Source organism: Euphorbia lathyris, chromosome 6, assembly GCF_963576675.1.
Source record: "Euphorbia lathyris chromosome 6, ddEupLath1.1, whole genome shotgun sequence".
In the NCBI taxonomy this organism is placed as follows: Eukaryota; Viridiplantae; Streptophyta; class Magnoliopsida; order Malpighiales; family Euphorbiaceae; genus Euphorbia; species Euphorbia lathyris.
Window position 1 is genome coordinate 68,015,544 of NC_088915.1, and position 24,204 is coordinate 68,039,747.

At 34.4% G+C, this 24,204-nt stretch overlaps 1 protein-coding gene and 1 pseudogene across 1 annotated transcript; both read right to left on the reverse strand.

The window, feature by feature from the left end:
* Window positions 1-2,718: 2,718 nt before the first annotated feature.
* Window positions 2,719-6,947, reverse strand: LOC136233732 (beta-galactosidase 15-like; annotated as a pseudogene).
* A 14,985-nt stretch (window positions 6,948-21,932) lies between these two features.
* LOC136234053 (non-classical arabinogalactan protein 31-like) lies at window positions 21,933-24,198 on the reverse strand. The gene is made up of 2 exons (XM_066023815.1): window positions 23,718-24,198; window positions 21,933-22,424 (listed from the first exon to the last, which is right to left on the reverse strand). Exons 1-2 carry the CDS (start codon window positions 24,160-24,162, stop codon window positions 22,126-22,128), a joined length of 744 nt encoding a protein of 247 aa, XP_065879887.1. The 5' UTR covers window positions 24,163-24,198; the 3' UTR covers window positions 21,933-22,125.
* Between the last annotated feature and the right edge of the window lie 6 nt (window positions 24,199-24,204).

Sequence of the window (24,204 nt, forward strand, 5' to 3'; positions counted from 1 at the left end):
CCTAATCCAAAACGTTAGGGGTATTTTTGCACCTTAACACAAAATCAATTAGTAAATTTTAAATTAAAAGGGCTCTTACTACTTGTTTTGCCTAGGGCCCCTAAATTGTCAGGACCGGCCCTAGGAACCTCCTCCTGATATCAATGCAAACTTTAAGTGGATTCTTCAGCAGTTTAACTAGCCATTGTTTCAGGCCTTTAGTGACTTCCTCATTCCCTCTCTCTTTTAACACATCAAACATAACTTCAAGACTTCGTAAGTTAATCTTGATAGTTTAGATCTCTACATTCTTGAAATCAGGGTAATAATTTTCCAATTTCAGCCGGTCCATAATTTCATCGGTCTTGTAAATATATGAAGAATGTCCGTCAATATATTCAGTTACATCCACATTTTCATTTCCATGAATGCCAACAGGTTGAATTCCTGCTAATGCTTTAAAAAGTAAACTAGCCTGAAACATAATTTCGAGAATCCAATCAGTTGTGTAATAAGCATTGATAAATATATCAGACACCATCTTCCTAACTTCTTCCCGATTTTCATCTTTTATTGAAATTGGTGCTCCAAGCAAAACAACACCTCCTACAATTCCAGCATTAACTCCATCATTTTCAGCTAAACATTAAAGACACTTGAAAATTAGTCTACCCCCTACTGAGAATCCTATGAGTGGTACATGCCTACTCCCTTGCAATCCCTTCTGAAGGACCTCAGCAAGCAGTTAACTTTGTCAGCTCTGTCAAATGCAACTCCCCCATTGGCTGTTTATAACATTAGTTGCAGTCTATAATGCTATTGGGAAAGCCAATGCTGTTAGAAAAAGGCTTAATACAGTCAACATAACACCTTCTCTCATCAACTAGACTACGATTTTTTATACGAGCCAGCCTCTTATTGCAGTGCTCAGTGCAGTCAAATTCTCAGACTCCCACACAAGGGCATACCTATCCAAGTTACTATAATGGCATTCCTGAGGTGTCATAAAACCTTCATCGTAGTACACAAGTTCAACAAATGCTTGAATAGATTCATTAGTGTTATACATGGCTAATACCACTCCTCCAGTGCCTGTCAAGTTAGAAATTCCTAACTCTGCCTTCTCGTCCTGTCCTTCAAGTACAAACACCAATTTTAATTTGTTAGCTCCTTTAATAGCAGCATCAGTTTCCCAATTGCGCAACACTTGGAGCCACGCCAATCCATAAAAGGGATCACAATCCATGTTTTTGCATTCCTCAGAAAAAAACATGTAAAGCATAGCCACAAACCATATTATCATTTGGATTTAAATCTAATTCTCCCGTCCTATTGAACACATGCCTTCCATTATCAATATTTCTATATCTATCATTCATATAAATCAATGAAGTAACAAATTGAAATTGAATACCTATCAAATTAGGCTTTTCATCTCTAACGCCACTATTTTCCCTATTTTCCTCAAGTAATAGGCAAAATGCATAATTGGAATTGCTGCTATGTTTCTCCCTTTTATGTAGATTACTTTGACCCATATCAAAAACAGGTATATTATCCCAATTTTGTATTATTTCTTTCCATTTCCCTTGAACATTTCCTTCAAAATGCAATTTCAGTTTTTGAGATTCAGAAGAAAGAAAGAACGGTACCTCTGGTTGCCTATTCCTTCCATTTTAGCGATTAGTTATCTCTGTCCGATGTAAGAGCAGTGGATGAACTTGAATCAATGTTGAGGGCGGTTTTCTTTCCTTGATGCACCACGTCTTCAGCCTTCAAACCTTCGAAATCAGATTCATCAAACTTTGGGAATTCTAACTTGGTGGATTGGGTAGAGAACTGGTATAGCTGAGTTTTTAGGTCAGAGGAATTTAGGTTTACAGTAGGAGCTAGATTTGGATTAGAAGAACCTTTGGAATTAACGGTTTCATTTAGGTGAGGAATGGAATTTGTGGAGTTCAGATTTGACATCAGAACCTTGAGCTCTCCAGTAATGGAGTTGTGATGTTTAAGCATTATCTCTTCCATCATTTGCTCCTGCTTTTTTTTATGTACTCAACGAATATGCCTTTTACCATTGATTTAAGATTTTCTTCAATTTTTTCCCAATCTATTGATCTCACGTTGGCTGCCATCTGATAAGATCTGGATATGGAGAAATTGAATCACATGTGAGAGAACGGTATGATACCAAATGATGCAAGGTAATTTTCAGAACTAGAACAAAAGGAGGAGAAGAAGATAAAATCAGCATATTTTAATTCATAACCGTTTGAGAACAATTTACAACCTTTTAATAGCTATTAGAACTAGAAAATTACACTAACACGTGTCTATCTCAAATATCAGCTTTACCAAATAACAAAAGAAATCAAAATACAATTCATAAAGCATAAAACGAACAACCCAATATTTTCCACGTACAATTTTTTTCTTTATGAATAGAATATGATTTGGCCCCAACTTTATTGCATCTCTAACAATAGAACATGGAAGGCTTCCATTTAAGAAAATCTAATATATAGATTTTGAGCTTCAAAAAAGCAATTATGATTAATAATAAGAACATAAAAAAGAGCATTGAACTGAAAATGGGAATAAAAATGAAAGAAAATCTAATCTTTTATTATTTAATAATTTAAACAACTCTAATAGTCTAAAATACTAAATAAAACTAGGATTAAACCATTATCTAAAATCTAAAATATTCTAAAAACTAAACTAAAAGCTAATTAATAACTAGCAAAGAGCCTCGACAGCTAGAGTATTCACAAAATTATCCTCACAATCTGTTATTCCAAAGTTGTCTTTCTTTGCTTCAATCTTGCAACTCTCTTGTCCAATGCATCCCTATACATATATTCCGAATTACAAATCAGAATCAATAATTAATTAACACTTTATCAATTTAACAAAAACAAATTCTAACTAATTTACCTTTTTGACCACTGATAATGTATTTTCTGATGAACAAGTTCCTTTATTAAATGAACCCATTAGGGATTGAGTGTCTCCAAAATTAGCAAACTTAATTTCCGAAATCGATTTACCCTCGCACGACAAAACAAGTGTTTCTCCTTCATTCACTTTACCACTTACTATTCCCACCGAAATAGTTTGGAAACTAACTTCTGTTGGATTGCCTCCAAGTTCCTCAAAAAGAACCAAGTTGTTTTTCCCATCTTTAAGGAAAGATCGAGGCACATGATACCTACATAATTCACAATTCAAATCATTAATAGCATTCTAATGCACATAACATATTATATGGAACCAATATTAATGATGATTAATATGACAAAAAAAATTACTAACCATCTTTGAGTAGGCTTTCCACAATTGTAGACACACTTGTTATTTTCATATGAACCTCTATAATCGCATTCTTCATTACTGCATCCAGTCTCATCAGCAAGATAACTTGGCCAATATCTCCCAATGTTATTACCATTTACCCAAGCAAATCCCTTTCCCATTCCTAACATATCCAACACTACTGGGTCGTTGCCAAGCGGCGCCTTGAAATTGGCCTAAAAAATTATATAATTTTATTAAATATTAATTAAACATTAAAATCATAAAAACCAGAAATAATGTTAGAATTATATATAACTAATTAACTATATTATTTATTACCTGGTACCAAGTCATCATTCTATTAATAGGCAGATTTTGGTCTAACCATTTAGCAGCTGTAAAATGGTGTGAACCCAAACCATACATTTGATTGTTTGAACTTAAGCCGAGAAATCCAATATTGTATGACCATTTCTGTTTAGATAAATCCTTGATTATTTCCTCGTCACCTTTTCTTCCAACTAAGGCAATTGGACCGACAAGTCCAGTTTCGATTATGTCGTATTTGGGACCGTAATTCTGTTAAAAAGAGTTACATTAACAAGGAACTAAAAATAAAAAATAATTTGATAATTTTTGAAATTAACATCTACATACGGCTAATCCAACTGTAGAACTAAGTAAACTGATCAAGTTTTTTCCATGTCTCAATTTGATACTCTTCTCAAAGTCATATGAAGTAACTCCATACTTAGCCCATTGAGAACCTAATGACACCAAAAACAATTTAATTAAAATAATAATCACATAACAAATAAATGTAGCAGACTATTAATTTAATTACGTACCAATATATTTTCCATTGACATATGCATGAAGAATGTGGCCACTGCCATTAACTCGAAGAGTCATATCCTTGCTCCAAATTGGATCATTTTTCTTAATATGAACACTGTCAATTAACAAATTATTGGATTAGCAAACAAATCTAAAATTTAAACAAAATAGGCATATAATTAACATTAGTGATTTTGAAATTAAATATTTACCTTGTCATGTACCAAAGATAATCACTACTATCATTTAGAGATTTTTGATCAATAAGATAAGTTTTATGCATATGACCAATTCCCAAATGCACAGACTTATGGTTATTTTCTGGCTTCCATGACCATTGTAAAGAGCTTGGTTCATCTTCGGCTTCACTTTTCCTCTTTAACATCTTAAAAGTTTGAGTTTTCACCTAAATTTGATCAAAGTAATTAGGTTTTAATTGATAAAAACAATAATATAATTAAATATTATAATGTTAGAAGTTACATATATACCTTGGCAGTGTTATATGCTACATTTACACAATCAGGAAGAATACTAACAGACCATGCAGGAATTGTGTAACTAGCATCTTTATATTCAATGGTAGCATCTGATGTAGTATTTTTGTTGCTAAAAAAGCAAGTTGAAACTTTTTCTGTTGCAAAAATAGTTCCCTGTTAAAATCAAAATCAAGTAATATAATTAATTTCAATACTATAATTAATTAAAACATAAAAAGAAGGGATTATTTATTTAATTACCTCAACTGAATTTCCAAAATCAAGACGGGAGATGTTGCCACTAGTAAGTGTATCTTCAATGGAGTGCAAAACATCATGAAGTTGCTTCAAGTGACCATATTTTGGTTGGTTCAAACCCCCTATTTAGTATCAAAATATAAAATTAATCTCAATACATGAAACAAACAATATAACGACTAAAAAAGATATTAATTACCATATTCATTGAGAGGTGCATCATAATCATAAGTGGTAGTGATATATGGACCACCTGCTGTTCTTCCAAAATTAGTGCCACCATGATACTGAAATAAAATAACAGATTATAAAAATTGTTATTATAATTATAATTAATATAAACCAATAATTAATCAGTTAGGAAACACAAACCATATAGTAATTTTGGAATGTTCCACCGGTTTGGAAAAATCTAGCAACAGCATAAGCAAGATCCTCCGCCATTCTAAGTGGGTCTTTTCCACCCCAGCTCTTAAACCAACCCGTCCAATTCTCAGTCCACATTTTCGGACTATCGGCATTATTTGGTGTGAATGAATCACAATACCAACCATTGCATGTGTTTATCTAATAAAAAATCCAAAGTAATCAATATAAGTAAATGGATACAAACTTAATTTTATGTGTTAAAACTTTTTCATTTTTGTCTCTCTACAATAGTGATCACCATTTTCTTTACTTAATTTTATATGCCTTTTCTTTTTTTTGTTTATTTTGGGATGATCCTAGTCTTTTTTTTTTTATTAGACAATAGTAATCAATATACTACTGTTGTCACTCTTTTTTGTTCCTGAGTTTCAGCATATAATTGAGGAAGTAACAGATTGTTAAACTTTTTTTTTCTTTCATTATAAGCAGATTTTGTGGAGACACTAATGAATTTTTTTTTATATTCTTTCTACTGACCAGATCAGCATATTTAATTTCATTTGCTCCTAAATTCAGCATGTATTGTTGTTCCTTAATTCCGAGAAATTCTATAGATTAATATATACCGGTAACACCACTTAAATATATTCTAAATGCATCTAACTCAAATGCATTATATCAATATACAAATAACAATTCAGATTCACTTGAATCTAAAATCAAACAGATTAAATAACATACAAATAATACTCGAATATAGATTCAACCGAACAGTAAAATATACGTACCATGGGTTTAGGAGCATCACTTTGTTGGCACATAATCCATGGGACTCCAATATCAAGCGATTCAGCCATATTTGCACACCAATCAACGTAAGACTTCCCAGCATCTCCATATTTTTCCATCACATTGCCATATTCATTCTCGATCTACACATATATATTAATCAATTTCATCAAATTAAATTGTTGTTAATGACAATAGAATAAATTTCAATTGTAAAAATCTAAGATTTTAGATACCTGTGACATAATAATTGGACCTCCTTGTGAGGCAAAGAGTTTTTCTTTTTTCATCATATCAACTATCAAAGTTGTGAAATTTTTCATCTCATTCATGAATGCAGAATTTGTTGTTCGTAACTCAATTCCGGGTAAATTGTGCAACCACACAGGCAACCCCCTACATAATTTAAAAAAAAAATCTAAATATTTCATGTGTTAAAATCTACTAAGAACCATTAATAATGATATTTATTTACCCGTAATTTCATTCAGCACAAACATAAGGTCCAATACGAAGAATAGCATATAATCCGGCAGATTGAATGGTTTTGATGAACCTTACAAGATCAAGATTGTCGGTAAAGTCATATTCGCGACGGACGGGTTCATGTGCATTCCAAAATACATATGTTTCAATGGCATCCAATCCACCCTCTTTTGATTTCCTTATCAAATCAGGCCACATCTATGCATATATATAATGAAAAATTAATAAATATTGTAACGAACTCAATTCTGAAAAGAAAGTATCAGGTAAAGAACTAATTACCTCAGTAGTACTTCTTGGATAATGAATGGAACCAGAAATTAATACTTTCCGTTTGCCGTCAATTTTGATGGCTCTTCCATCATGTGATACTAAGGTAGCAGTCGAAATCAAAAGATTGAATGCCAGGAAACAAAGAACAAAAAGTGAAGAAGAAATTCTTAGAGAAGCCATGTTACTGTTGAAAATTAAGTTAAGAGAAAATCCATATAAGGTTGTGCTATTTATATATATGAGCAAGTAAATACTAATTCCAACTTGAAATAGGAATTGGTATCTCAACAGAAATATAATTTGGATTTTCTGTTTATCTATCCACCCAAATCATAAAATCCGCTCTAGTAGTTAAGTAGAATAATGATTCCATATCTATACAAGATATGGTTTACTTTTTCAACAATTAGAAAAAAATACACACAACTAAAAGATGTAAAAACTATTTACAATTAGAACGATTTTGTCAATTGTCAACCATATTTTTATTTAGTATTAGAATTAAATATGATTTTTAATACTTATCAAGTATCCCACGCTAAGGATTTCTCTTAACAATTCCTTAATTTCTCTCATATTTTTTACTTCAACTTTCTATATTATTATTTTTTTCCATCATTTTCTTCATCCAATTTTTTTCTTCTACCATTTATTGTCCCTATGTACTATATTCTTTCAATTGATCGTGAGTCATATATTTTAAGATTTATAATTTATAAATCAGAGCATTTATGTTTTAGGATTTAAAATGTATAAACTAATAAGGTTTAGAGTTTATTTTTGAAGTATAAAGTATATGGCTAAGGGTTTATTATTTAAAATATCAGTGATTTTAATATGAATCCTTAACGTATTAAATCAATTTAGTAACTCATTGTTAGATTTAAACATATTATATTGAAGTCTTAGGATAATTTCAAGGGTTAATTTTAAATATAACCCATGTGGTTTCAAGTTTTGGCAAATAAATACTCGTGGTTTGATTTCAAGCAAATAAATACATGTGGTATGCTCCGTTTTTCAAAAACGCGGAAACGGATGATGACGACGTCTATATGCTGACGTGGCCGAGGGTAATTTAGTCAATAAGAGTTAATTTCAAATAAATTATTGTGGTTTGCGTGTTTTTGCAAATAGGTACATGTGGTTTGGATCTTTTTGCAAATAGATATCCGTAGTTTGGATGTTTTTGCAAATAGGTACTCATGGTATAACAAACCATAAACAAACGCTTAATTTAGGCAAATAGATACTCGTGGTATAACAAACCACAATAATTTATTTGAAATTAACTCTTATTGACTAAATTACCCTCGGCCACGTCAGCATATAGACGGCGTCATCATCTGTTTCCGCATTTTTGAAAAACGGAGCATACCACAGGTATTTATTTGCTCGAAATCAAACCACATGTATTTATTTGCCAAAACTTGAAACCACAGGGGTTATATTTAAAATTAACCCTTGAAATTATCCTAAGACTTCAATATAATATGTTTAAATCTAACAATGAGTTACTAAATTGATTTAATACGTTAAGGATTCATATTAAAATCACTGATATTTTAAATAATAAACCCTTAGCCATATACTTTATACTTCAAAACTAAACTCTAAACCTTATTAGTTTATACATTTTAAATCCTAAAACATAAATGCTCTAATTTATAAATTATAAATCTTAAAATATATGACTCACGATCAATTGAAAGAATATAGTACATAGGGACAGTAAATGGTAGAAGAAAAAAATTGGATGAAGAAAATGATGGAAAAAAATAATAATATAGAAAGTTGAAGTAAAAATATGAGAGAAATTAAGGAATTGTTAAGAGAAATCCTTAGTGTGAGATACTTGATAAGTATTAAAGAGCAACATTTTTCAGTTGTAAAATACAATGATGTTTGATGTGAATGCAACACATCTTATCATCAAAGCAACGATTAATAATATGTAACATAACATTTGGTAATCCAAAAGGAAACAATTATTCAAATAGATGGCAACATAACACTCGTTAAAAAACCGAACTATCAATCAAAAGTACCTAACATTACAATTCAACAATACAATAAGTATCTAATAACCATAAGCATAAATAAATCATATTTCCTTCATCAACATGCTTCTGAAGGAAAAGAGTCAGTGATATTATGAGAAGCAACAATCTCATCCAAATTTAGATTTAATGTTGGGTTCATTTGGGCCAACCTTTGTATAATAGTGTTAGCTTTAGCTTTCATGATCTTTTTTATTTCATCTCTAACTTCACTCTTTAGTTTATTCCTCATCTCCTCTCTAACTTCATTCTTACTCATAGAAGCCAAAGATTCAGGAGTCTATTTTCTTTTCTTGATGTGGCTTATCCTACCGATAAGATATTAACGACCATGAGATGATGTTTCACCAAATATTTTCTCAATTATCTCAGTGTTTCTCCCTCCAGATGACAAGTTTTCTTCAAGCCTTACCTATAATCCAAATAATAAAAATTATTATTGAAGGAAATAATTTAAGAAAACTTGAACTTAAATAATGACTCAAACCAGTAAATCCAATCTTCAAACATCAATCAATCTGAAAGAAATGTAAACTATCCAATCATATAGTTTATGCTATCAATAACAAAATAAAATCAGAAACATGAATTTCCTTCCACTTTTCATCCCTCAACAATACTATCAATAACAATGTGCTACAATTTCACTTTATTCAAATATAAATTGAAGAAACAGATTTACTAGTTCAGTCTTTAAATTGAAACTTTTTAGTATCATTCTAGTTCAGTCTTTAAATTGAAATTTTTTAGTATCATAATTATAAAGGAATAAGAATTTAAAAAAATACCTCGAACAGCAGAAATAGATCACTGAGAGAAGGCTTGGGGCCTTCACCGCCCTCAACGACCCAACCTAGATGAACTGAAGTTCTTAGTCGAAGATGGAAGGCAGATGAGCAATTCTAAAAGGGGAAATTAGAGAGAGAAAGAATGCACGCAGAGGAAAGGAATATAAGTTTAAGGATTTTGTGTCATATAGAGAAAGAGCGCACAAAGATGTAAGGATTTTAAGGTTTTTGTTTTTATTTTTTCCTTTTAGGATTTTTTCCCCAAATGCCAAAACTTATAGTTTTCCAGCAATTTTTTTAGTTTCTCAATTCTTTTAGTATTTTTTATATTTCCTGTCGTTTTTTTTGTTTGTATTCTACTAATTTATTTAAAACAAAAATATTTTGTTTTTTTTCTTACCTGTTGCACTTAAATCTATTCTACAAATTCTACATACTCATTAAAGTGCATGTGATCAAGACTGTAGTTACAAAATATTATAATTAAATATGGTATATATTAATAATCCAGTTAAATTACTTGACAAAATATAATAAATTCCGCATTTTTCTACAAGGTTTTTTTAAGCCAATTGTCCCACATTTTACTAATAAACCAAATTAACTTAAATTACTAAGTCAAATCATCTTTATAGATAATTTCATAAAAAAAAATATGGTTTGTCAATTTATTATTATAAATCAAGTCATCTTTTATAAATAGTAAATATTTATTACTTACAAATTTTATAACTTATTCTTATTTTTATTACTTTTACTTCTATGGGAAATGTTGTTACTTATCTTAATCGAAATACTTACGATTCAATTTGGTTGCATTCATTTTTTAGGGAAATTTTAGAGCCAAAAAGTTGGTGAAATTTTAGGAATAATTTATGTGAAATAACGCAATGTTATTTCCATGATTAAATGTTGTTTTATCTAATTATCAAGTTAAATAACGTAACTTTATTTGTAAATATTGTCTAAACGTTACCTTAGCTCAAATAAAACAACTAAAAAAATATGAAAGCAACGCTTTATCTAGAATCGTTGCATTTTACATTCATGAATAGTAGCAGCCAAATAAATTTAGCTAATGCAATGTTTTAAGACATCACTTTCTAAACAATGGTTTCAATATACAATCTATGGTGTAGTGAAATCACAAGACTATTTTTGCAAATCGATTAAACAATAACGTTTATTTTTATATTTTTCCGTAATTATTATTTGTTGAAAAGACGTTCTAAGGAAGCAATCTATGATGATCTTATTCAGCGAAGAAGTCTTAGTTTTGCATCCTTATGTTCATTCTGTAATGCATTGGCCGACCGAAACTTATGATTAATTTTTTTGTGGATTGCACCTTTATCTGTTTATTTTCTTTATTCATACCCGTCCCATTCTAACGGGTACACTTCATGAATTTCATATCTGTCAAATTTAAATCGCGGGTACCCTTACGTATTAAGAATCAATACATAAAATAAAAATATTACAAATTTAACCAAAGATAAATTTAATAAGCATCCACAAATAATTCATCTACCGATAATAAATATTCCAAATTTAAAAAATTTAAATCAATCTTAATCAATAAACATAAATTATCTTAGTGGTAAAAGTTAATGGATGAAAGTCAAATATATATCTGGAATGGTATTCCTTACCTATCTCATACCTGTTACGAGTAATTTTTTTTTGAACGCATAGTAGTGTCTAGTACCAGCAGAAAGAGTACTGTTTTCATCCCCTGTATTGGATGCATGGAAGGCTTTGACGAATTTTTAAATGAATTCATTTATTTATTACATTATTTTCTGAGATAATCAATAAAACTCAAAAAAATTGAACCAATGAGAATTTATTGTTAATAGGAATATGCCAGGAAGATTCTCTATATATGTGGGACCATTATATTATGTGTGCAAATCCGAATCCAAAACAATTGAATTATGATCTTAATAAGACCCACCAGTTTCAATTATGTCAATTTGGATATTACATTATTCACAATATCAATTCGCCACAAACATGAAAAGTGCTACAAATGAAATATGAAAAAGAAAATACAAATCATTTTCTTTATTAACATATTTTCAGAGATTGCAATTCCTTTTTCTGAAAATTTGTTTTAAAATCAAAAACATAAAATTGTCTGCCACATTGTACACACCATTATTAATCATCTTCTCATGGATGGTCCCATTCCATCATGAAAAAGAAAAGGATAATGTGAAGAAAAAAAAAATACTACTATATTTAAATGTAATGAAACTCTTAAGTACTATTTGCATGGAAACATTTTTGGTATATGAATCAATGTGACAATTCAGATCTAGAAGTTTCATAAGTACCGTTTGATCTGGAAAATGAGATATTCCTTGAAGATACGAATGATACTATTTAGCCACGTGGAAGAATTCCTCGAAGGTTGGAGGCGCAATGAAACCAACACACCTGGCAGAACGCTTGTTATATGGCAGGGTGCATCATCTGAAGACATCACGGTCTGAGTATGGTAAAGCCGATCAAAAGCTGATACATATGTCCGATGACTCATTGGGACACATTCCCAAAATGACAAAGATTACTCTTGGTAGCCACTATAAGTAGAAAATGTATATGACTCGGATGAGGTACGTGAAAACAAATATTATCGATACTCTGATTATCTTGCGGGTTCGTCGGACATCAGACTCTCTCTGACGCACTGTTATTCTTATCTCAGGCCAAAGGAAGAAGGATCTAAAAGACTGCTCGGACACAGTGATATCATTAGTGCTGTGAGTATGGACTTGTTAATCCTCTTAAGAAGCAATATTTCCCCCAACAGAACTAACTCAGGGAGCGTCATCTAGCAGACCCTTCGGGCCAGTCATTAAAGAGGAAGGCATGGCAAAATCCAAATAGATTCTCAATGGGTCTCTAACGACCAACGCCATGAGGAGCCTCTGGAACATTATTACCAGCGGTTCCTCGATGAAATAAGCCGACAGTTTAGACAAAACCTCAACCAAGTTTGCTGCGAGATGGACGACATTAGAGATGAACATGCAACGTAGATGGCGAAAATAAGGGAAAAACTAGGAGGGGCAGAGGAGGCTATACGTCGTGCCAACCGCGAAAACATTTTTGCTATAGTTCAACATCCCTTTAGACTAGCAATGCCATATGAGAGAACCCCATCACCTTAAAGGTAGAGATCTATGACACACAGTCCATCAGTCCGACGAGAAGTTAATGGAGCACACAACAAACCTGAGCTCATGCTCCAATATGACCATTATAAAGACTTGTCGTCAGAAAGGCCTAAGCAAAGAGAAGAGCCAGAGAGAGGGCAGAAGCAGGAGCCTAGGCATCATTCTCGCGATAGGGTTGTTGACGATATTGAGGAGCCCCAAAGGCGTCAACCAGTCAGAGATCGACTAGAAGAAAGGCAACAGTTGGAGGATGAAGATCGTGACAGACCTATCAACAAGCGAGAGATATATGAAATTGTATGAAGAGAGCTATGAGAGGCTAGAGAAGAGGAAAAGTAAAATGCATGACCACCAAGATTAACCAACACATGCACCCACTTTTCGTAGAAATTAGGTGTCAGCCATTGCCTAGGGGATTCTATATCCCATCTTTTAAAGAGTATGGTGGCGTGGGGGGATCTAACAACCCATGTAAAAAACTTCAGTGCACAATGGAAGCGACAATATCCACTGATGTCATTCTATGCCCCCTCTTCCTGACTACTCTCAAGTATTCAGCAGCCTTCTAGTATGAGCAACTCTTCTCAGGGTCCATCCAGAACTTCAACCAGATGGCCAATTCATTCGCTGATCACTTTATGACATCTATCCCTGAGGGGAAACGATGCAAGACCTAGTCCGAATGGTCCAAACGGAAGGAGAGACCTTGGCTTAATTCATCAAGAGATTCTAGGCCCTGGCCATCGGCATCAAGGAATCTAACAATGGTGGCGCCATAGATTCCATGACGGGCAATGGTCACAACAGGGCCCTATAGCAAAGCATTGTCACCTTAAGACCCCAATATTTTCAGGATCTTATGAAAAAAAGTCAGGAACTATACGCGCTGGGATGAGCATAAACCAAAATCCCCGTTGAAAGATCAAATCGGTCAAATAATGACTAAAAACCTTCAAATGGGTGAATGGGAGAGATTATAAGGGACAAAACATCAGAGGCATTAGAAGCTAAAGGGTAAGTTTTTTTATCCTCTTCAACTCTCCTAGGAATGAAGTGTTGTACTAAGTGAATGATAATAAACTGCGCATCTAGTACCTATCGAAGCTCAAGAAAACCTCCGGGAGAATCAACGACAAATTCTGTGACTTCCATAAAAGTGAAGGCCACGATATGAGGACTGCATACAGTTAATTGCAGTGTTAGAAAAAATGGCAGAAAGTGGCAAGCTAGATCACTTCCTTAAGAATTATGGAGGAGGATCCGACAAAAAGAAGAAAACTGAGAAACAGACACCGAGAGGAGTCATCAATGCCATAGCTGGGGGTGAGGTCCCAAAAGAAAGCATGAAGTTACATGCCTGGATAAAGTAAATGAGACTCGGTCGGATTTTTACTTCGGCAACCTCAAAAACAAGTCGGACCAATGGCACGATGACGCTTTGGTCATCAAAATTATCATTGCATATTTTAAGGTTTAGAGAGTTTTCATGGACACCAAAAGCTCTGTTAACATCATTACTAGGAAAGTATTTGAGAGCTTGTCGATCAATCTGGATAGACTGACCCACGGTATGGTCCCACTGGTAGGAATCAGTTAACACATTGTCCCGTTGTTGGCCAACATTCTCCTTGAGGTGGAGATTAGAGATTCTGGACCAAAATGGAGAACAAAGGCCAAATTTTTGGTAGTGGATACGCCTCTTGCCTACAATGTCATAGTGGATAGGCCTCTACTATCAAGTTCGACCGGAGCTTTATCCATTCGGCATCTGGACTGGCAAATCCCAACCGAGGAAGGCATGTCGGTGGCTCAAGGAAAACTGATGGTAGCCCACCAAACATAAATGGCCTCTTTCAACATGTAGCCGCAAGTAGAAGATCAGAAGGAGGAGGTAAAGGAAAGAGTCGAGCTTGTTAGAGCTTTGGAAACCGTTCGGTTGGCCGGAGGCTAGCCCATCCAAATTGCCTAAACACAATAGTAAATTTTTTGAAGGGAAGATTGATCGATGTAAGCCTAATGATCTCGAGGGTGAAGGTTCTAAACCTGAGATTAAAACAATAAGCGGTTGACAACTCCTTGAGGGTGAGTATAATGTTTCTTGAAAACGATGGTTGATGTTATTTGACCTTCCTTGTTGGATGTTGATAGGGGTATTTTTACCCCTATCTTTTAGTATGGTTTTCGAGATTATTTCGTATCATTTTGAGTCAATTAATGTCAATTCTGTAGTTTTTTTTCTTCCTTTCGTCTACTTTTAGTTTTTATTCTCTTTCATAACATTTGTTAACTTTTATGTTTAATTTATATCACTTTAATAAAATATTGCCAAATTCAATTAAAGCTTATTTTAATTCAATTTCCACTTAATTGATTTACCAAAAACTAACTAATTTGATTTAATATTTAAGAGATTTTTGGTGAATTAATTGGATATTGGTTATGATTTAATGTAATTTTCTTTGAGATTTTCAGGTCATTCAAACTAAAGAGCACAATTAACTAGCCAGTACAAGCCAGCGCAAATTAGCCTTTACTGAAGTCCAGCTTGATGAGCTGCCACAAGGGAAAGACCAGCTCCCTTAGTCAAGGCCAGCTCAACAAGTTGGCACCCCAAATCAGTCATCTTTGACTGAGTCACATACAATTTGAAATTATAATCTTCCCAAAATATATTTTAACTTCTGTAAATATTTGATTTGGCAGTTTAGGCTTCGAATTTTGCCTATTTGAAGGCTTAGGATTTATATTTTTAATCATCGAGAGTTATATTTGTAAAACCCTTGTCACCTTGAGAATCATCTGAGATTCTTCCATTCTGCCATTGTCATCTGCGAAAGCTCCATCCACCTCCATTCCACAAGTTTTCAAGTTCTCATCACCTCCAAGTTTGGAAAGATGACTGCTCGATTTGAAGATTTTGAAAAGGCGTTCTTTCTCCTTTAATTCCTGTCAACTAGTGAGATATCTCTATGAATTTCGAATTGGTTGTGAGATTGTGACATTTTTCTGCCATCTTTAATACTAGTTCAATTTTATTTCAATTCCATGTTTATTGAGCATTTTATTTATTACATTTACATATTGTGATTAAAGCATTCAAAGAGTAAATTACACCAATCGTACCTCAAATATACCTCAACTCACACTTTGGTACCTGGATTACCTTTTGTCCCAAAAATATACCCCAAGTACGGGTGACTGGACAATTATGTGCGTTTAGCCGATTTCTGCCTGGTCAACGTCAGTTTGACAATTACTAACCTAGAAAGAGTGGGACCCACATAATATGTTGAACGCTAAAAGACTAAAATACCCCTATTAATTTTCCTCCATAATTACTCACATCTTTCGAGTACCTTCTCTCTCTCATGTCCATTCCAACAGTCTTTTCTTTTCTTTCTCTCTTACATTTGAACTCACTTCCATTTGAGATGTAGGAAGTTTATATCTCTTTATGGGTGCTGGCTGAAGGGCTTATTTGGTGCTCAACTGTTGTCTGCAGTTGGTATAGACCCCAATGATTGCATATTCCCAATTGCATTCGCAATGGTGGAGACTGAAAGTAAAGAGACGTGGACATGGTTTTTAGAGCTCTTAGCAGATGACTTGGGAATTGAACATAGCCAGGAATGGACCTTTATGTCAGATAGACAAAAGGTTTGTAATTTAACAAACTATTACATGTAGTTCAACTCTTTGTAACCTAGAATTTAACTTGTTATATTGTTACAAGGGTTAATTGGAGCTGTCGAACTACTCTTCCCTGATGCTGAACATCGACTATGTGTAAGGCAAATGTACACCAACTTCAGAACCAAGTTTAAAGGGAAAGAATTGAAGGACCTGTTGTGGAATGCAGCAAGAGCTCCTTACATGGAAAAATTGCAGGAATGGCTGAATAGAATTGAAGAAAGTTCCCTTGAAGCTAGAGAGTGGTTAAGACAAAGACCCAGTGAGCATTGGGCAAGGGCTTGTTTCACTGAGAGGAGTCAATGTGACATGTTGTTGAACAATCTATGTGAGTGTTTTAATAAGTACATATTGGATGCAAGGGACAAATGGATCATTACAATGTATGAAATGATCAAGTTAAGGCTGATGAGAAGAATGAAGGCAAAGTCAGATAAAATGAAGCTGTATAAGAAGAAATGGTGCCCTAAAATACTAAAGAAGCTTGAGGTAAACAAAGATTTTGCCAAACATTTTGATGCTGTTTTTTCTGGGGGACCAAGGGTACAAGTTAAAGGTTTAGGAGATCAATATGTTGTAAACTTGGAAGCACATGAATGTACATGTAGAAGGTGGCAATTGACTGGTATCCCATGCTGTCATACCATTTCAGCCATTATAGGGCAAAATCAGAGTGCAGAAGATTATCTTGCTGAATGCTATTCTGTGGCTACATATCTCAAAGTGTATAGCCACTTCATTGAGCCTACAAATGGGATGGATCAATGGCCTGAAGTTGAGCCACCTGTTCCTATTGTGCCTCCATCCCCAGTTAAAACAAAAAGAGGGAGAAGAAAGAAGGCAATAAGAAAGGACCCTGAGGATTTGGAAGTGGTAAAAGCCAGGGGAAAGTTAAGTAGAAGGGGTCTGATTACAATGAGTTGTAGCAAATGTGGGAGTACTTCTCACAACAGGAGGACGTGCAAAGCTGCATCTGCTCCACAAGTGTGATTTCAACTGTATTACTTCAGTTATTTCTTTTTGTGTGTTTTAACTGTTGCTTATGACATTTCATTATTCGTGTAGTCCAAGAGGCAAAGAAATGCACAAACAGAAACTACTCAATCTACAACCACAAATGTATCTATACCACGTGCTCCCCCCCCCCCCCCCCCCCCCCAAACTGTGCGTTGGATGATGGATGTAAGTTATAATTTACTCCTTTAATTACATATGCAAAATGTAACATATTGTATGCATACAGGGTTCAAGCCAATCTGGTGCACCAACCCAGAATGCAACCATGAACGTTGATGCAAGATCAGTCCATCCTAGTCAAGCCAGCAGTTCTACACCTTTTGTTGCACCAAGACAGAATGCACCCAGCAGACCTCAAACTAGGAGTGCTGCATCAAATGTAGCTAGGAGACCTCAAACTAGGAGTGCTGCAGCAACAAGCCAGAGCCAACCATGGAGATGAATTGAACATGTGTGATTTTTTGTTTTTTGGAGAATGAATGTGAAAAGTGCCGTTTGTGGCTTTTTTTGGGATATTCTGTTAATCTGTGCTGTGTTTTCTGGATTTGTAAATTGCACAGTTGGGGTATATTTTGGTTCCTATTTTGGATACTTTGTTCATCTGTAAATTGCACTTGATATATGCAGATTATAGGCCATTCACAGTTGGGGTATATTTTGGTTCATTTTCTTGATACTTTGTTCATCTGTAAACTGCACTTGATATATGCAGATTATAGGCTCTTTTTTTGTTATTGTTCAATCAGATTTTATGGCATAATTTTGCATAATTTTGAACTAGATATATGCAGATTTGTAGTTATATTTATGGGCATTTTTTTTGCCAATTTTGTGCCCAATTTTGTGGTGTATATATGTTCAGTTTTTGCACACAGGGGCACATTTTTTGCAGAATCGTTATTTCCAATCACTTACTGTAACCAACTCATATTACTTCAATTAACCAAATCCAAGTCTCCAGCAACACAATTTTAACAATTTGCATAAAACATTACTTCATTTCTTTCAATTAACCAAATACATAACTTCATAGCCTTAAAATTAACTATCATTTTTCACTACCAAATACATAACTTGCTGGTTGTATAATCTGTCCATTTTCACTACCAAATACATAACTTGCTAGTTGTATAATCTGTCCATTTTCAATACCAAATACATGAAATTTAAGCCAACTGATACACAACCCATAAAACAAACCCAAAGCAAACAACAAACTTGAATACACAGTTGCATCTTCTTTCATTAACCCTTGTTCATTCATTCCCCAGGAAGTTCTGCATTTCACCTTCTTTTTCCCTCTCCATTTCCCTGTCACGCACCATATGAGCTTTCAATGTCTCACATTCTCTCTCAATTCGATTCAGCTTTCGCAGAAGCCCAAGGATAATTGATTTTTCTCTTTCGTTCATTGGAGGGTCATGCCACTCAAAGAAATTACAGGCGTTCGGTTTCTTCAAAATAATTCAAAAACAAAATCAGAGTTATGTACACAGATAGAAAGAGAGATGGAGAGATATATAGCTACACACTTACCCCGACATTTCTACAATTGTAATACCTCCTACCCGGATTCGCATTACTCCAGGAAGTTGTGCAAGGGGCTTGCATTCCACAGTGGCATATCAAACTTCCAGCGCTATACGAGGCCTCCATGTTCAGTATTCTGAGAAAAATTAGGGTTCCTTGCTTTTGTGTTATGTGGACAGTAATGGTGAACGAGAGAGAGACAGAGAGAGAGAGAGAAACGAATAGTTAGAGAGAGAAGGTTGAAGCTTTACGTTTTATGAGAGAGAGAGTGAATTAGGGTATATTTATAAGGCTTTTTTTTTGGGGATGGATTGTTTTAAGGGTAATTTTATCTTTTTGTCTGGTTTGGGACCCATTCAAAATTGTCACATGGGTCAAATAAGCGTTGACCGGTCACTTCCCGGTTAAACGCACATAATTGTCCAGTCACCCGTACTTGGGGTATATTTTTGGGACGAAATGTAATCCAGGTACCAAAGTTTGAGTTGGGGTATATTTCAGGTACGAATGGTGTAATTTACCCAGCATCCAAAAGTCCAAACTTTGATTGTTGGTTCATATTGCGAGTCTAATTTGACGTATCAACAATTTTTTTGCCGCTGAGGGAGGTTCCGGATCGTTTAATCTGGCAGTATACAAAATCGAGTACTCCTGTAAGTCGGGGTACCGGGCTGCTGTTCAGAGAGCCGAGACGGGATCTGATCACCCGGGATGGAAGAGAATAAGGAGTTTGGCAATTCCGGACAAGGTAAAATTCTTTATTTAGAGAGTCATCTCTAATTGTCTTCCTACTCGTATGGTTTTAGCCAACACACGAATGCTAATCCCAATCATGTACGTGATGTGTGAGACTGAGGTGGAGCATATGTGGCATCTATTTATGGATTGCCCGTATGTGGTACATTGTTGGGAAGCTGCGAATATTGTGTTACCGTGGGATGATGAGGCTGCTTTTGGGAAGTATCTTTTACAGTTGTGTTATGAAGCATTGACAACATGGTTATGCAAAGTTATGATGATCCTCTGGTCGATTTGGCATCAAAGAAATGAGAAGCTGTGGAACGGTAATTTTCTGGCAGCCCAAATCGCAACATAACAGTCTCTGAATTACTTAGAAGTTTGGGAGGAGCAACGAAGGAAGCACCGATCTGCTACAACAATATCAGCCAGCACCCCGCGGTGGCAAGCTCCCCATGTCGGATTTCTCCTCTGTTACTTAGATGCAGCTCTCTTCCAAAATGCAAATCGCTTTGGATAGGGCGGAGTTGTCAGGGACTCGACGGGAGCTGTGATTGTCTGCTTTGGAGGTTCTAAATCGGGTTTGGTGACACCCCGAATAGCAGAAGCAATGGCACTTTGGTATGGACTCAAACATGTTATCGAACTTGGTTTCACCTCGATCACTCTTGCCTCAAACGCCAAGACCGTGGTTGATAGTTTCCACTCCCATCTGGACGTTCTCTCGAATTTTGGTAATATAATTAAGGATTGCCAAATGCTTGTTCACAACAGACACGATATTACAGTGTCTTTCTGTCCTAGATTAGTGAATAGGACAGCTTATACACTTGCTAGGAATGCCTTTCTAATGCTAGTATTTTCCTTTCTTTTTCGGTTTCTCCATTTATAGAATTCGCTTTGTACTCTGACAATTTGATTTCTAATTAATGAGTAATGCTCAGTTTAACTTCAAAAACAAAAAACAAAAAAAAGTTACAATAGGGCCACAGAGTCTATATATACAAGTTGGAGGAGAATCTCACAACTATGCCGAAAAATCCTACCCCTACTTTTACTTTACTCTTCATATATGAGTATAATGCTAACTTGGATGTCAGAGTGCTTATGCAGGTGAGTCGACAACTCTCATTTTTTTTTTTTTTTTTTTTGCAGAAACTACTAATTGTCAGTTATTTGATTTAATCATACAAATAAAAGGATTAATTATAAATTTAGACCTTTTTAAAAACTTATTTACATATTTAGTATAGGTCTCACACTTCTTAGCAATATAAACATTTTCACTTACCTTAACTTTTCTCTTTCTCATCCAGTATCGATAGCACAGATCTTCTCATTCTTCATTTCTTTTCATTTGTTACAACACTTCATACAACAATCAAGAGAAACTCAGCATATATCAAATTAGTTTTATTACGTAATAACAATAATGAGATACAAGTTTTTTTTAAGTTTTAAGCTCAAGATTCAATCAAGTTTCTTATCCCATCAACTTAGTCTAAAAAACGGGTAAATTACATCTATGGCCACTGAACTTTACTCATTTTCACATTACGGCCACTCAACTTCATTTCTTCCCGGTATGACCACTGAACTTTACATTTTTTTAGCACCGGTGGCCACTTAATTTTAACTAATTTCTCAAAATGACCGTTAAACGATCGTTAACGACTTCAAAATGAAAATATTAAGAATTAAAGTTGTTCAGAACGACATTTACCATGAAACCACATTTTTAGAGTCTTCTCTCTCCTAACCAAACACCACCTAAATGACCTCAAAACGAAAATTTTCAAGAATTAAAGTTCCTTAGAGTGTCATTAACGTTTTGGATTCTTTATTTTTAGCCGTCAATGGTCGTTTTAAGACATTAAGTGGCCACCAATGTTAAAACGTGTAAAGTTCAATGGCCATATCAGAAATAAATGAATTTCAGTGGTCATAATGTGAAAATGGATAAAGTTCAGTGACAATAGGTGTAATTTACCCTCCAAAAAACTTATTGGACTTCTGAAATTATCAAATATCTACCGACCTCATTTAACGTGACATGCTTTAAAAAAACTTTGGATTCTCATCTGGAGCTGTGCAAAAAAACTTCTAGACTTGAGAGTAATTTAGAGCTACAAACATAGTTTATTAACTTATTTCCCACACAAATTAACATTAAACATTCCAATAATTAAAAATAACAACCTCTCATTACACAGTCTTACACATTACGAAAATAAATTTCTCAAAATAAACTACCTATCCTACGCTCTCTAATTAAAAAAAAAAAAAGCAAACTATAAATTAACATAGATCCGCCATCAATAACAATAATTAAGAGGTTAATTATTATTAATTAACGAGGACATTTAGGTTCAAAAGCAAACGGACCAACGGTGAAAAGAACAAAAGGAAGCTTGTTGGAAACATATTTCTTTGCCGGCCTCAAGACGCCGCCGGTGAGTCCACCGTGGAGATCGGTGATCTTGCTGCAAGCAGTATTGGGAGCAGAAACAAGTGAGACCTTACATTTATGGGCCCCGTAGTTGGTGATTGTTTTGGGTGCCTCAACGAAGAAGTACCCATTCTTGTCTGACGTGGCTTTAACTTGTAGTGGGTATTTTGTATTATTGCACTGTAGTTTTACTGTCGCCCCTGCAGTAAAAAAAAGAAAAATTCAAAATCAATGCATGAATTTAGTAGTTTTTGGTCAGATAGTACGTAGGACCTGTTTGGGGATTCAAATTTCAAACGTTATTGTATAGATCAATTATACTAGTTACGGTCTTTAAAGTAATTACGTAATCTTCAATGCAGAGACCCCTCAACTTTCCAGACTTTATGAATTTAGCCCCTGAATTAGATAAAATTTATCCCTAATGTTGTTTTAAGTACATGTTTAGTAAGAAATTATGCAAATTGAACTCTAATATTTTTCAAATAAAATCAATTTAGCCGTATATTACTGAAAATACTAAGAAATTGTGTAAATGTAACTAATGTTTTCAAATAATATCATTTTTAATTCCTAAATTACGAAAAATTTGAAAAAACTGATTTGAATCGTCAAGCAAACATCCGTGTTTGGTGTTTGAAAAAGCTTACTAGATCCACAAAAGACTAATTTTGAAAAAAACTAGTTTTACAAGCTTTTTCAATTAGGTTATTGTTCAATCTCTTTTTAAATGGTATTTTTACCCTTAATTAATATCTTTTGATCCCAAATAAAGATTTTACCTTATCTTTATTTGTCATCTTACAAAACAGCTATTAATATTACTGAACAAGTTTACACAATCAACTAATTAGATAGTCAAATCAGCTAACAAGTTTACACTATCAACTAATTAGATAGGTCAATTCAGCTAATAAAAAAATGCAATAGACTAACAGTTAATATAATCACCTACCACCTATTTGACATATAAGACCATAATTTTTGTTTGAAAGGTCCGGAGTTACTAAATAACAAGCAAACTAAACTTTTCAAATTTTTTTTGATAATGTTGCTTGAAAATAGTTAGATCTAATTGGGCCTTTTCCGTGAATTTTATGAATTTAAAGGACTAAAGTGTAAAAATCAGAAAGTTTGAGATATTCTTTGACTTTTCAAATGCGAAAATAAGGAAAAAGCCAAAAGTTTGGTTGTACAATGGCAGACAGTTCATGATAAATATTAAGACAAAAGCATCAAAGACTGAGCTTTTGCATGAAAATAAGTAAAAGCTGTTCTATCATAAACCATACGTTACTTTTTTTTTATCAAAACGTTACATTTTTTACCATTTTTTAAGCCTTCTACCAAGATCAAAATGAACAAAAAAAACTGATCTTTGATAATTATGTTAAATCATGTTATCGTGTAAGAAATTAAGGACTGAAATAATAATTATGCTCTGGAACTCTAGCATGCATGAAAGAGTGAAAGATCGGAGTAAAAAAGTATACCGGAAAGTGGTGTAGCACCCAAGAGAGTATCAACGCCGGAATATTTGCAAGATTTGCAAAAAACGACACCTTGAACAGCAACAAAGCTTCTCGGAAAATGGTAGCTCGGGGGCTGTGGTTGCGGTTTTGGTGGGTGAACCGGCGAGTGGGCCGGGGGTTTTGGGTGAGGGGACGGAGACTGGGCCGGTGGTTTTGAGTGGGGCATGGGTGGGTGAACCGGGGGATATCCGTGGTGGTGGTGGTGGTGGCCGGGAGCCATACTGGGTGGATGAGCATGGTGGTGGTGGTGGTGACCGGTGGGAGGCAATGCAGGACCACGGGCGTAGCCGTGGTGAGGCGAAGGTTTAGGCGACGCAGCTTCGATTTCTTCGTCGCTAAAAGCCGTGAAACAGAGCAGCGAAAGCTGCAGAAGCAGAACAGCTTTAACCATGATGCCAAAACCCATGTTTTGTTTAAGAGAGAGAGAGATATAAAGATGGTGAAATGG

Bases quoted from the DNA above. Each gene is read 5' to 3' on its own strand.
- LOC136234053 (XM_066023815.1), bottom strand. From the start codon at position 24,162: ATGGGTTTTGGCATCATGGTTAAAGCTGTTCTGCTTCTGCAGCTTTCG. The intron at 22,425-23,717 runs GTATACTTTTTT...TTTTTACTGCAG, and splicing joins GGGTGCTACACCACTTTCCG to GGGCGACAGTAAAACTACAG.